This window comes from Apteryx mantelli, chromosome 19, assembly GCF_036417845.1.
Source record: "Apteryx mantelli isolate bAptMan1 chromosome 19, bAptMan1.hap1, whole genome shotgun sequence".
NCBI lineage: Eukaryota > Metazoa > Chordata > Aves > Apterygiformes > Apterygidae > Apteryx > Apteryx mantelli.
Window position 1 is genome coordinate 7,674,080 of NC_089996.1, and position 15,559 is coordinate 7,689,638.

Sequence of the window (15,559 nt, forward strand, 5' to 3'; positions counted from 1 at the left end):
CTCTTCTGTTTGCCATGTCCCTCTCCTTCCCCATCCCTTCATTCCTGTAAATCCCCATCAGTCCTAGCTCTGAGATACTACTCTGAAAACTTGTTGCAGGTCCCCAGTGCTTTGACATGTCTGTTTAGATTATGGCAACTCTCTCTGGGTGTGGGTAGCTCCTAGCGGAGTTTTTCCTCACAGTGTTGTAATGCAAACAATGTCTTATCATATTCACTAAGTTCAGAAGAGTGGAAGTCCCTCAGAAGGATGTATGCCAATGGCAGCAAATTGTTCAGTGAGACACTGGCTGTTTTATGGAAGCAGCCTCCTGCTTTATTCTACACATAGTGGGAAGCAGAAAGCGCTGACATCTGAAACATAAACTTTATTCAGGTCGTTAACAGGGAAGAGAACTGAACAAAATCAATTTTCCTCTTCTGTCTTCAGATTTTCCCTAATACCTGAGGCAACAATGGCAAAGAACAGCTCTGGGAAGAAGGTCCGAATGTAAACTGCCGCTCTGGGGATAGGATTGGCAATAAGTACTTCCTGCTTCTTTCTGCTCACTGTGCGCAAGACTTCCTCTGCCACCTCCACTGGGTGCACACCATATGCCACCTTTCTGAAAAAGACTATAAATCAAACCAGAGAGGAATGAAAGATACAGATAGACACATCTGGGGAAATGGGTGGTGAAAAGATATACCAGCTAGTATATCAGCAGTTAAGTTCCTACCCCCTTCCAAGCCTTTACCCCTTTCCATCCTTTCTCCTCCTTGTGACCATCCACTCTAAGGTCTTTTTGTGAAGCTGAAGTCTTCTCTAGTAAAATCCTCACAATCCCTAAGAGAAGGAGCAACCTGAGTGCAGCTGAACTCTCACTTGGGAAACATGTTTCAGGGCCCCAGATTCTGGACATATCAGCTTTTCTCTGTACTGTCAGTGAGTATATAGGGATAAAGCAAGATTGCTTCAGTATGATGATAGTACCAAGGCAGGGCACTAAGGAGTGAATGAAAAGGTCGGTATAACTGACCCACCCATGGGTGAGGAGCAGTGAAGTGCATATCGTACTCAGCTCTGAAGGTTATTTTCCTGGATGTCTCCAGAGGTCCCTTCCAACCCCAGCTATTTTGTGATTCTGTGAGTCTGTGAAGTCCTACTGTATTCCTAAGGGCTGACTTAGCATAGGAAAAGAAAAAGCCTTTGGGGATGGCAAAACTGACTTTGACATATTAGCCTATTTTGGACAAACCAACAAATTAGCAGTTGCTCCTGCTGCTGAGGAAGGGCTGAAACGGTTGCATTTCAGGCACTTCTGTGGTGCATAAGCAACCTCTTCAAGAAACAACAGTCACATGAGCCAGCTCTCCAAACCTCTAACAGCAGCAAGAGCAATGTGTCTGGTTCTCCAACTGTTTTCACTCTCCTTTTTCATCCCTGTTATGCTCTTTTTCTCTCTTGCTCATTCTGCACAGTTCAAACAGTTCCTAGTTTCTCTATTTAGTGAAGTCACAGGGTTTTGAGGATTGGAGTAGAGGCCTACTGAAACCCACTCTCTGCAGTGGTACAGATCTGCAAAGGGATGTGTGTGTTTAACTTCACATAAGGTTAAATTCAACCTCTTCTCTCAGGCAAGAAAGAACAGGTTCTTTAATTAATATTAGTAGGTGGCCAAGTTCTGTACACAAAAGCTAATTTGGAAACTGAAGTCCTACAGCTAACAGGCCCAAATTGGCTGACTTCTTTTTCCTGCCTTTTACAAATGAGTCAGGCCTGTGCCTATCTACCGTGGCCTACTTGTGGCCGTAGTACTTTCACTGCACCTGGGCACCACTGATACAAGCCAACAGACTTCAAGTCAGCACAAAGTGTAGCCACTTTTATTAAAAGAGATGGCCAGCACAGGAGACTCTTGCTCACACACATGCTGCCTCCCTGAGAAGCAGAAGACCAGAGGTTTTCTGGTCTTCCATCCTTTCATCCATTCATACCTCTCTCCCACCTCCCAGGAAAGTGCCAAAAGCTCCTTTCCTTTTCTTACTGAAGCTGGGTGGCTTCCATAGCTCTGATGACTGTGACAAACTGGCAGATTTTTACTTGTCATAGGAGAAAAAATTAGTGGCATTTCCCAAAGAAAGGCAATGCAATCTGTTAATAATCCCCACAATATGCACAGAATATTTTCAGAGTTCAGAGAAGAACTGGGAAGAGAAAGCTTGTGTGCTGGTACTTCACCACAGGGAAAACTGAGTAGAGCAGAATATTTCACCCACCAGGAGGTGAAATTTCTGATAGATCCCTGAGGCTTCTGGGTATACTGTGCTGCCACAACCTCAGTGTTTGTTAAAGGGAGGGGATACAAGAGTCAAGTGTAAAGCTGGAGTTTCAGTAAAATACTTCTCTAGTATTCAGTTCTGGGTTAAGGGAGTATTCATAAATCCAAATTTATGGGAACAGCCAGGGCACATAAAATGCTGACAATTCTATTGGTGCTATTATAAGCATCATATTATTCAGTGTTATCTCAGTGCCTCAGTTCCTGAAACAAGACACCCTATGAAACATAGAAAATGAGTCTCTTCCCCACCATCCCACCAGTCCCAGCCTGAGGCAGAACAAATCCTCTGGCTGACACATTTTCTGTTCAGTATCCCATAGCAAAACAGAGTAGAGGTTGTATTCTTTAGTTTTATTGAGCAGGTACTCTGCTTCTTCTCTGTTCTCCCTTACTCAGCTACCTGTCTCTCACCGACCCTGCTCATGGCCTTCCTTCCTCTGCCCTTTTGTGTCATGCTCTACCCCCATTCCCCATGGTCTGGTGTATTTATTTTCTCACGTAATGTTGTCCCCTTTCACGTTCCTCCTCTTATCGCCAGACTCATCTGATTTCTCCAATCTTCTCTTTTTTTTTTTTTTTTTTTGCTTCCTTAACCTGATCATGCTTTCTGTCATTTCCATTCTTTTCCCAATGTTCCTTTCCTCTGCCTTGCAACAGCCTCCATACTGCTATATGGGCCTCTGCTACAGTCTCTTTTGATGTATCAAACCTTACATTTCCAGATTGATGCCTCCCAGTTGCCAGCTGCTGGTTGACGATGGTATGAACAGATGAAGGTTGGACTCACAGTGCTGACACAAATATCAAATCCTTCCATTTCAGCTCTAAGACAATCAAAAAAGCCTACAGCAGCATGCTTAGAAGCAGCATCTAAAAGAAAAAAAGAAAATACACAGATGCAGGGATGTATGGATATGGATGCATGACAGAGTTCATAAAACACGAATGTTTGGAAAACTGAGCAGGGAATGATTAACAAAAAGGCAAAGAACAGGAGGCACTCAGCAAAACTATCAAGTAAAAAATTTCTCTACAGTGAGAAAATATCTTTGGTGGATGGACAGTTGCCCCTGAGATGAGTCTCCACTTTGTCTCATGCTACAGTTTGTGAAACATTAATAAGATACAATGAAATGCATATCCATTGCAGAAATAGCAGGACAGCTCATGTTTTGTAAATAAATTATACCTTGCCCCTGCAGCAGCAATTTCTCATTTGAGATGCTTTTAATATTAATTTTAAACTAACTGCATTACATGGATTTTTTTTAACTGCTGCCAGTGAATTTTTATTGAGAAGATATCAAGGAAACATAATAGTATGTGAATCTAGGCCAAGAACCAGAACTTTTCATTAAGAAGACCAGAGCTGCAAAGCCCATATCCACCCCATAATTGATTCTGTACTGGAAACCTATCTGTGCATAAAATAATCTAAAAAATGACATGTCAGGATTTCATAGCTAGAATCAAGTGAGGGTCTTCTGTCTTTTGGATCTTTTTTCTACGAATGCCTCAGTCACAATCTTCTTAGGTTCTTTGCTGCTCCATTAGAAGTTCTTGCTGCTCCAAGGCAGTTTTGCTAGTTTGCAAACTCAGCACGCATTCACTCAAATGGCAGGAACCTGCCAACAAGTTCCAGAAAAAAAGACTTTTCAGACGTTATCTTCTTTTTCATTGTTTCTTTCCTCTTTGCAGGTCAAGTCTGGAATGGAAAGAACCTTCTCCTTTGACTTCTTTTGAAATTCCTTCTTCTGGCTTCATGTCATGCAACATAGGTATCAACTGTAAAAACTATCTGTTAGCTGTCCTGCCACTCATGATTTTATACACATCCAGCATATCCTGAAGCAATTGTCTGTTTCCTAGAGACAACACGTTCCAGATGTATCATCAATGTGTTGCTTTTCTTCTGGGCCTTTTTCCAGTTTTCATACCTCATCTGAGATGGGGAGACCAGAGCTGCACACAATGTTCAAGATATGGGCACAGCATAGGTTTATAGAAAGGCACAGTGACAGGATTTATTTTTCTTCTCTGCACCTTTTCTAATAGTTCTTGTCACTTGATTTTGCTTTCATGACTATTACTGCAGTCTCAACCCTGAGGTCTTGCAGACCTTTAGTTCAGAGCCCATAATCTACTTCTGACTTCACATCACAGTGAAAACTGTTTGTTTACATTTATCCTATATTTCCTTTCTATTAACTTTGTATTTTATGAATTCAAAGACCTTTCATCATAACTCAGGGCAGCTTAATTTCACTAGGAGCTTTGGGTGAAGGACTTCCGTGAAAACCTTTTGGAAATCAAAGCAGATTACATCACCTACATGTCCTTTTAAACTCTTACAGAAAACTCCATTAAGCTTATGAGGCATGACCTCCCTTTACAAAAGCAGCATCTAGTCTCTACGAATATGTTATATTTGTATATCTCTCCACTAACTTTATTCTTTATTATAGCTTATACTAATATGCCCAGTGCAGATGCCACACTTACTGACATCTGTTTGTTGTTCCCTGAATCCCTGCCAGGAATTTTTAAGAAACTTGCTGTTGCATTGGTAGCTTTTCGTCCTCCAGTATCTTAGGCTTACACATGAGGTTACACATCACAGTTAGTATTTAAAGTATTTCTTCCTGAGTTTCACTTCTTTGAAAATATTTCAGCTAAATACCATATTAATGCATATCCAGGTTTACTGAATCAGGGCACAAATAAGCACTTGTAATAACTTAATATCAAAATCATGGAATACTTACAATTCAAACATTGGAATGTACATTTTTGCTCTGTATAACTTACAAGCTGCACGAAATGGGACTCCTATTTTTCCTTGGATACTATTAATTAGAACAATTTGGCCAGTTTTTCTTGAGATCATGTTGGGAAGAAGGGCTGTGAAGAGAAGAGAAGAGAAGAGAAGAGAAGAGAAGAGAAGAGAAGAGAAGAGAAGAGAAGGGAAAAGAAAAGAAGGGAAAGAGCCAAGTAATTAAAGATCTCAATCTATTTTACAAAAAGAAGTGAAAGCTGAAGTATCTTTTTAAGCACACGTATAGACAGGAAAACTTTAATGAAGGTTGTCTCAGTACTGCAGTCAGAACTATCACAAAATCCAGTAACTGAAACCTGAAACTAGTCAAATGCAGACTAGACATGAAGCACATATTCATTACAGTAACAGTAATAGAATGCTGAAACAGATTATGAAGACAATCATGGATTCTTCATTACTGGAAATCTTTAATTGGCTAGTTTTTTGGTTTTATTCATAGTTATTTGGTTTTATTTATTTTATTCTGTATTTTTGGTTTTATTGACTTGTTCCCATTTAAGCAGAAACATCTCCAGGAATGAGATGAGATTATGTTTTCTGGCCTTATAATCTCTTGACAATTTTTGCATCTACTTTCTATTGTCATTACTTTCAGTTTTCCATTTCTTTGATTTATAATATTATGGCTCAATCATTTTTCCTCATAATCTATTTCTTATGAAGACATATTGACAACACTAGTGATAAAGTTTTGTATTGATTCTACTCTCCTATGTCAAAGAAAGTGTTAGGAACACAAACTTTCCATGAAAGAGTGAAAATAAGGCTTTAAGGTCCATCTTATCCCCATACTGCCCAGGAGATACTAGTTCATATAAAAAGGCAGGCACACAGTGCATCTGCTTTCCTGCTATTGGGTCATTTCTGGGTCAAGGACTGCCTGAATCAGAGGGTTGTGCCAACTCTTGATGATTTGCATTCGAACTACCAAGTCCCACTATAAGAGTTAGAAAATCTCTGCCTCACAGGACAGCATTTCTTCATCTGGTGACTGATGCTCAGCACGGCCCTCCCAGCACTGATAGCCAGTGCCAGGTATGGACCTTCCTGAACCTCTGATGCATTTCTGCATCTGTTTCTGTGCGTGTGTGTGTGTGTGTGTGTGTGTGTGTGCATGTTCTCACACAGGTACAGATTTTGTTTCTCAGCTCATTTTAATAGAACTTTATTGGCAGAATAACCTAGATGTAGACTCCGAGCTATAATATGGGGAATATTTCAGGATTGGACAAGAGCTTGCCTGAGGTTTTTGTCATTGTTGGTCCTCTTTGTTCAAAGAGACCTTACTGTGATCTCCTTTTGTTGTTAGGCTTGAGGTACATTTTCCTCACTGTGTTTTGATAACTCCTAACTAAGAGAGCTGTATTTTTGACAACTGAAAGTTGTCAGAGGGAGAATTGTCTGGTAGTCCCCTGAAGAAAGAAGTTACGTGCTAATTTCATATCCAGGGTGAAGATACCCTGAAGTTAAGGCCCCCCTTTGAAATATCCTAGCTGACATGTCCCGTAATAAATTTTGTTATTCTTGTCTCAGAGCACTTCTCTTAGAACTTGCATGTCTCTTTCTTCCAGGCTCCCTTGGCCTGACTCTAAACCTCCCTCTTCATGATTCCTCTCCCATGCCAGCTACCAAATTCTCCACCCCTTCCATGCCCTGGGTTACTGTACCTTGAGCGTCCTGGCTACCTGCTTCCTTCTCACTAGTTATTCCCAGAGTTCCCAGACTCTCAAATCCTGAAATCTTTCTTTTTTCTAACTCTGCCCTAAATTCTTTTCTGTCACTCTTATCCCTCTCTTGCTGTTCACCATTCCCTTGACATCTGAGCTCCAAGACACCTTAAAGACCCAAAATCTGATATTCCAAGACTTTTTTCCAAGCTGTTTCCCTTACCCAGTCCCAGCTCCCTTCTCCCTGAATCCTCCTACCCCAACATTTCTGCTTCAAATTCTTCATTGCAGCATCTATATATCAGACACCACTTAGCTGCCAAGGTTTACCTTCCTGGGCTCTATTGCAGTTACAGCTCCGTTATTCTCTGAGAGGGGGAAAAAAAAATCCATTCTTGCTGTGGTTTTCTAAAACATGGGCACAGTGTGCAGTGACCATGGCTTAACAGTTAGCCTAGACAGGACTTGGAGGACAGAAAAAGAGCACATCTACCATCTCTTAAAGAGTTACCTAAGCTGAGCAGAGGGAGAAAGACAGTTGGAGAACTAGCTCACAGTTTAGAAAAAGAACAGGTATTTGAAGTGCTAATGCCTGTTTTCAGCTTGAAGACCCACTTAACAGTCTGATCCTTAAGAAATCTACCACTACATGGCTCTAGAGGAGAATCTTCACAACAAGTGCTCTTTCAAAGAGATTTATTTATACAGTTATTTTCAAAAAGGACCCCAGGGAGTAAAAGAAGATATAAAAGGGAAAGAGAACAATTAAAAGCCCTTGGAGAGCTAAAACTGATAATATTGATAATATGTGGTAATATGTAGATACTCAGAAAAAGCTCCAGGGAAGACTTTGGCAAGATAGGACACCAGCTCAACCAAAGATGAAAGGAGAATTTTATTTTAATATTGTGGGGTTGAAGTTACTGCAAATATCATGATGCTAAGACAGGGGAAAAGGGCAAATAGTCTGCAAACTTGTGAAATTTCACCTTCCCAAGCAAAATCAGGCTTTTCTGATCTGATAAAAGACTTAAAAGAAGGAGAATGTTTTAAAGAATTTTTGACTGATTTTCTCAGGGAGCAGCAAGGGCCATCAGCTCCATAAAGGAAGGCAAGGTGGGAGCTGGGGATGAGCTCAGGGCAGATCCTCACTGACCTGCCACAGTCCCAGGGACCACAGTGGCCAGGGTCGGGTACTGGGAGCAGGGTCTATGGAGGGTCCCAGTGAAGGCAAGCAATAAACCAGGAGCAAAGTCTGTCTAGGGAGTCCAGTCAGGAGCAGCAGGAAATGAGACCAGAGACAGGACTGCAAAAAAATCTACAATGTCCATATGAGGGCTCCATTAAGGAGACAATCTACCTACAGCATAGGTCCAAGGTCCAAGTCAGGGCCAGAGACAGGTACGCATGTAACATATCTTAGGCAAGGACTGAGGGTTCAGGTCTGAACTGAAATGGAGCTCCTGGGCCCATGGGCAGGATGTGGGTGGAGGCCCCAGATGAGGCTGGTCGGGGTCATTAAGGCCTACTGATGTGCTCAGGGCCCTGCCAGACCTTAAATTGTTGAGCTGGGTATGTATTCAACATATTTCATTATAAGAGATAAGGTAATAGTTGGAGTCAGAATCTCAGAAATGGTTGTCTGACATTTCTCCAGACCGTTAATGGACAAAAATGGCAATTTTCAATTATTATGGATATTGGCATTCAGGAAAATAATTCTGAGGAGAAAAAAGGGGCAATTTCAGCTCATTCCTGTTGCAAAGGAGGATACAGACAAGAAAACAGCAGAAAACACTCTTGAAAAGATATTGAAAACTGAGCTCTTACTAAGCAGATAAAGGCTTCTGAAAAAGCTTTGTTAAAATAGTTAATGTATTGGCTGTAAAAAGGGGAATTGTAAGAAGTATGTATTGTCACTTCCAGAGTTACAGAAGCTGGGCAAATGCAGCTGAGAGCAGGTTTGAGACAGGTAGTGAAGCGCTGGAGCACATGATTTAGATACACATACATTTTTTCTGGGTGCTGAAAACCTTTTTCTCTTTAAGTCCTGTTTCACGTCTAATTCTTGAGAGCCAAATACCTAGGGAAACAAAGTTGCACATAGCAGGAAATCCACAGATTCTTTAATCTTTCCCTGTGTGCTGGGATGCTGGGGCTAGACTGAATCGAGAATATCTGAATGATGCTTTGCTGTTCTTGGGACCACGCAAAGGGATAGGAATAAAAGGGGAAAAAAAAAAAAGCAGATGAAGGAAAATGTACAGTAACAAAACTTTGTAGTTCTTTGGTGCACCATAATGGTATGTTAATGCTTTAAGGGCTTAATTCTGCAGTTTTCAGGATTAAGCAGGTGCTCAGTTCTAAGCATTTGAATACTTTCTCTGAAATAATGGACAAGTAACATGCTCAGGTTACAAATATCTGGATCCAGGTTCCTTGCGAAGACTACCCAGGCTGGTCAGGGCTGGATCCTACGCACACCCATGATTTGGGTGCATCATTATCATGTTTAGTTTTCAGCCTGTCTATATCCTTTCAAGAGCTTTTGAAAATACTTGTCTTTGTAAAAGGCAGCAGGCACATGACTAAAGGAATCATTATTAGCAAAGTATTGCTATTTTAAAAAATGCCTGTCTTTCAAACAACTCTTTATCTGATTGCTTGGCCAATCTCTGTTCCCAAACTCAGGAAGTCTAATTTTGATCATCTTCAGCTGAATTCAGCCCATTGATTTTCACAGAATTGTTTTTGATTATAGTGAAGACAAAATTAGATGAAAATGAAACAGAATAATACCAATGCCTTTGATCTTGAGTTTTATGTAGTAACAGCAAATTGTGAAAAAAATAAAATACCTTTGGTTAATGTTACAGGTCCAAAATAGTTGGCATCCATTATCTTTTTATCAAGTTCCAATGAAATGCTCTGCACTGCTCCTTTCACCTTCATACTTGCATTGTTGATCAGTATATCCACACAGCCATAGCAATTCAGGATTTCTTTTGCTACATCTTGGATGCAGTTTATGTCAGAGATATCCAGAAGTATGAGCTTTGGTGTATATGTCTAATAAAGAAAATAGTTGTTTCAAGGATTCCTGTTATATAAAAATGTATTACTCTTTTTTTTAATTAATTTTCCATGATATCCAAAGAAAGAGTTTTTATCATTCTCACAAAAAACTTGCTTTATTCTTGTAATCCACCCTAGAAAAAAGATAGTTCAGTAGTCGGTATTCATGTACCCTGGACATTAGGCATTTAGGTGCATAAAGTAGAAACACCATGGGAAGATTAACTTAGACTATCTCTACCCTAACAAGCTTTGTATCTCTCAGTTCCTTCTGTAATCAATAGACATAGACAACTACACAAAGCAGGGTCAGACTTAGCACCTCAAGCTACGGTCCTTTTGGAAGCAGTTCTCTAGAGAAACTTGCTGACTGCAGAGACTAGCATACAGTGCTTTCATGGATAATTTACATATATACAGAGGGACTGAATTCACAGGGGAAATTGTCAGGTAGGAATGGTTTATTCAGCTATAGGTTATCCAAGCAGGGGTTACATTTGCATGGTCTCCGCAAAAATATAGGTTTTTATCAGAGGTAACATATGCCCCGAGACAGAGGAGTGAACTCTGAGGCTCCTCCCTTGCCATATTACTATGACGATGTAATGCAGATCCCTTAGCCATACTAAATATGTTTTTTTCCTGGTTAAGTCAGCACAGAGTAACATGAACACACTATTTTATGGTTATTTATACAGATGAGTGAAGCTCACTGCAGAAAAAGGGTCAAATGCAAATATTCTTTGGTCTGATCAGCAATGGCTGTAGAATTTGTGTGATGCCTCAAGAGCATCTGCAGCCTGAAATGAGTCATAGTTGTCTGTTGACCACAGAAGAAAAGCTTTCCCATGTCCATCAAAGAAACGCCTTCCAAACAACTACTTCTGAAAGCATGGTTAGCCTTTACAGACCTTTTGCAGTCTACTGGTATGAATTTTTAAGATCTCTGAACAACCTAAGCATACCTCGAGACTGCCCATATGCCCCTTTTTTTTACCAATCCACTGCTTTCGGAGGCAAGGGCAGGGGGAAGACTCAGTCTGAGGATCTTTTTTCATCTCCCAGTCTCCTGAGTCTGTTTGTTTTGCATGACAAGTTGGGTGGTGATGCAGTGGTAATGAGAAAAGGGTATTCTTTTTCACTTGATCCGATAGCTGGGTAGTTGGGCCTCTCCTCTCAAACTGAATTTAGTCTTTAGACTCATCCCCCACTTCTTGAGTTCTAATTATGTGGAAAATAAATGATAGTGCCTGTGATTCAATGAAGAGCTTTGAATCCCTCATATTTGAATTAAATCAAATCCATCTGTCTAGCATTCTCGGGTGGCTTCGGGCAGTAGCTTGTTCAAAATGCAGGACCACTCAGTAGTTTTACATCAATTGCCTTGAATTGGCTCAAAAGAGCAGAATTTCTGACTTTCAGCATCATGCTCTGAAAACCTTCAGAGGTATTCCTCTCTCTCTGTGGACTCTGCTGGGTAAGAGTGAATCATGCTCAACGTACCTTATTTTAGTGGACTTAAAAGCACATTGTGTACCTGAACAAGCTGTTTACCTCAACTTGTCAATTTTCAAAGCAGAATGAGGAAATACTTACCACACTGGGGTCTGCCACACTAATTAAAGCGTCATACAAGGCTTCTAACTTCTCCCATGTCCTGCCACACAACACAAGCCTCGCTCCTCCTGCATGAAACACCCGCGAACATTCTAGGAGAGAAATAAGTTTGACATAAATAATAACAATAGTAAGTTAATTGTACTCATTTTTGATTAAAATGGGTGGCTGTTTTTTGCTAATGAAGTTGAATCTTTCCTTTAAAAAACTAATTCATTTTTGAAAGAATAAAAATATATATAAGAAAAGAGATAGTCTGAAATGGCACAATAATGTATATGATATAAATATGTATGACATATTTATATTCAGCACAGGAGAAAAAGCTATATGGTCCTATATTTACTCTGTTTGATTTGTCTTAGCTGGTGCAATTCCTGGACAGGTAACAGCACAACCCTAGTGCTATAGCTTCCCAAACATTTTCTTGGGATGCTTATTATTTCAATATCCACAGGCAAATCCAGTTATTCTAATACAGTGATCTTAGAAAACTGGGTACAAGCACTTCCATATAGATTAAGAGTGTGAAATGGACATTTAAGAAATTTATTTTTATAAACCTGTGCAGCTGGAGACTTATTCATGCAATCTCTTTTTAATTATTTATGACTGCAATTTTAGGAATTTATTTCATTTTCTTTTTTCTAGCATATAAGAATTTTGTGATTTAAAGACCACAATATTATTTGCCCGTACTGTGATAACTACACAAATATTTTTCCTATAAACTTGGCAGTTGGAGCAAGATTGTTTAGTGAGCAACAGAACAAAGAAAATCAATGATGTTCTTCTCTAGACCTATTCAGAACTTTTCTGAGTTATATCATTGAGAAGAAACAGGAATTAGGTTTAAGTAACAGCCATAAACCATTGCAAACACCTTCAATCATGGTAGATTTTGGTTTTGTTTTTTAACTTTAAAGAATGTCTTCTTTGGCCCAGAAATTCTGACATGTGGAAAAAGGAATTTGAATGTTTCCTGAAATCTCTAATACGTAGCAGCTGGCCAGACTGCTTGTATTTTTAAGGTCTGGACAAATGGCCATTGCATATGCATAGGTGGACTGCATATTAAATTTTAGATGACTTGCAAACATTCAAGCCTGCATGTAACTTCTAAGAATCCCCCTGTGGGATTCTGGCAGTAGATACATTCAGGATTATAAAATGAAAATGCTTTGAGATGTCTCCTGTGCAAAAAAGGGAGGGAGAGGTGCTATTGTCATTATAACCTCAAAGGACAGTGAGTAGCTGGTCACAAAAAAGATGAACAAATGTTAATAGGGAAATTGGACATTAAGAAAATCTTCCCCAGGGGATCATACAGTGCTGGAACAAGGTACTCAGAGGGGTAGTGAATCTCTGTCCTTGGAGGTTTCCAAGTTTTGTCCAGGCAAACCACATCTATCCAGATCCGGTACTGGTTATAGTCCTGCTCCAAGCAGGAGTTTGGCTACAGACCTCCAGGAGTCCTGTGATTCTACAAATAACCGGTTTATATTTCTCCAGAACATATGTTTACAACATACAGCAAGTCTTGATAAAAAAGGCCAAAATGTAGCACCAAACTATGTTCTCCTTATGACGCACTTGTATCTACCTCCCCACCAAGGAACACCTAGAGCAGGAGCGTGCACAAGCAGTATATGACCCAGTGCCTTTGATCTGATGGGATGGTGTGGGAAGGAAACAGGGGCCAAGAGGAAGTACATGTTAAGTGGCTTGCCGCTCAGACAGTCAGCTTGTATAAACAGATAAATTACCACATACCCTTCACCTCCTTCTGTTGATCCCACTGTTGCACATAGAGCAGTTTGTGGTACTGGAGATTATTAGGGGAAGAGGAAGAGCATAAGTGCTAGACAGTTAGAGATAAGAACAAGGGCGGGGGGCGAGTGCTGTTGTATACACAGAGCAGGAAAGGTAGAAGAAGCCTTTAAGGAATGGAGAGGAACATGGAAAAGAGTAATGTGACACCTGTTTATACTGATTAGCTGCTACCTTGTAGTGACAGTCGATGTAATAAGATCTCATATTAGCAATGTGCTAAAAATAACACTCTTGATTTGCTTCTCAGGCTTCTTATTCTTTTGAATTAAATGAATACAAAGGTCTGCAGTTCCTAAAAGTTCAACAGCAGTTCCTGTGGCTGAGATCAAAAATGTACATTTAAAAATCATAAGATTTGTTTGTAACCATATTCCTAATCTCTGATTCATCCAGACAGTTATGATACACACAACATAATGGATGCACATTTAATCACCTACAGGGTCATTCTCAGGCCTTTTTTTTTCTGTGAAACTGTGAAGAAAAGAAACAACTTACCTTTGCCCAGTCCAGAGATGGCATCAGTGATGACCACCACCTTGTTTTGCACAGCTGACTTGGACACTAGCCACATGACTGATTGGTAAATATGAATAATTCCACTGATCCCTAGAAGGAGTAATGGTAGGGCAAATATAGCAAGAATACCCATCTCTGTGGAAAACAAGATTATATCAGAATAACAGTAATCATAACATGCATTCTTTATTTTTCAAATTATTCTTTTCTAAAAGATCAATGTTTCCATATCCAGAAAAGCCAGTTATCACAGCACACCAATAGCTTAAAGCAGTGGAGAGTTTGCCTTCCAATCAAAGGTTTAATATTACCATATTTTTATAAGGTTCTTTGTTTGGCTGTTTTCCTCGTTATTGTATGTTCTAAGCAAATCTTGATTCATTTTATTCAAAATAACTCTGTGTTGGCAAAAACATAATAGATTTTGTGAAGAAATATTGGCTTGAGGCAAAACAGACTAAAATATAACACTAATCTTTTAATTATGTTTCTATTATTGTAAAACATATAAAAGGCTTTTTATTCATAATTTCAGATAAAACATCCAATAAAATTGTTTTCTGTTTAAAAAGATATAGAAAATAGAATGACTTACTATCGCTATGAAGACTTCAAGTAGGGATAAAATATTCTTTTGATCTAATTTTCGTATTAGAAATCCTTTAGTATTTTCACAGAGTATTGCATTTGCTGAGGCTGCTTGCCCTGAAAGAAAATATTTCTATCGCAGCTGCAGGCTATACATAGCCATTCTAAAAGTAAATATAGTATCTACAGTGTGATCCACATGCCTGACCTATCTAGTCCAACAGGCTGGACAGTCATGTAAAAGCTCTTAGTACAGTACCAGTTCAACTATACAAAGAAGCATCTATTTTTGTTTCTTGCCTTTAGTAACAGTGGTTCATTGAACCGTCTCAGTTCATTGCCATTACCCTTCAATTAACTATATGCATAAAAAGATTTGTATAAATTCCATGATAACAATCAGTCTTAAAAATAAGCAAACACAAAAATAATGGGAAAGATTTGAGGTTTGAAACAATCACTTCTGCAACAGAAATGATGCATGTATATGTTGGGATAAGGTCTCTGAGCAAGCTGGCTTGGGAGCTACTGTATCACATGGAGATTAAAAACTACTGCTGAGCAGTAGCTTGCTGGAGAGCAGAACAGGCTGCTGCAGTGTGCTTCCAGGTGCCACAGGCTGCTTTCCACTGCCAGTATTTGCAAAGTAGATGTGCCTTTCCCAGCCTTTTCAGAATATCAGCTTTAGGTATGTGATCAGCCTTTACAGTCCTGCAGAGAGACAATATCTGTTAAGCTGGCACTCACATTTATGGGTTGTTCTTTGGGATTCTAGGGAGAAGAATGATTTACCATGAATCATCCTCTTTTTGCCTTTTAAGAAAATGGTATCGCAGTCTCCCAATTGTAAGTTTTGAGTACTATTGTTTGGGCTAAATGACTACATGACCTAAATCCTACCATCTGATTTTCACCTCCAATGAGAGAATGATAGGTTTACAAATCATAGCTAATCATTGATATTGGAGAGTAGTAACAGGGAACAAAGAGTGGATAAGGATGGGAGGTTATTCAAGAGGGAACAGGAGGGGGCTTCTAGACCTAGTTTGTAAATCCAACTTGCTCTAGAAGCTAAAGACACTGGGCATCAAGGTGCAT

At 39.7% G+C, this 15,559-nt stretch overlaps 1 protein-coding gene across 1 annotated transcript; it reads right to left on the minus strand.

Annotated features, from left to right (window-relative positions):
- Window positions 1-405: 405 nt before the first annotated feature.
- Window positions 406-14,006, minus strand: DHRS7C (dehydrogenase/reductase 7C). Its single transcript, XM_013950307.2, has 6 exons — window positions 13,853-14,006; window positions 11,501-11,613; window positions 9,688-9,898; window positions 5,132-5,224; window positions 3,038-3,193; window positions 406-614 (listed from the first exon to the last, which is right to left on the minus strand). The coding sequence occupies exons 1-6, from the start codon at window positions 14,004-14,006 to the stop codon at window positions 406-408; spliced, it is 936 nt and encodes a 311-aa protein (XP_013805761.2).
- Between the last annotated feature and the right edge of the window lie 1,553 nt (window positions 14,007-15,559).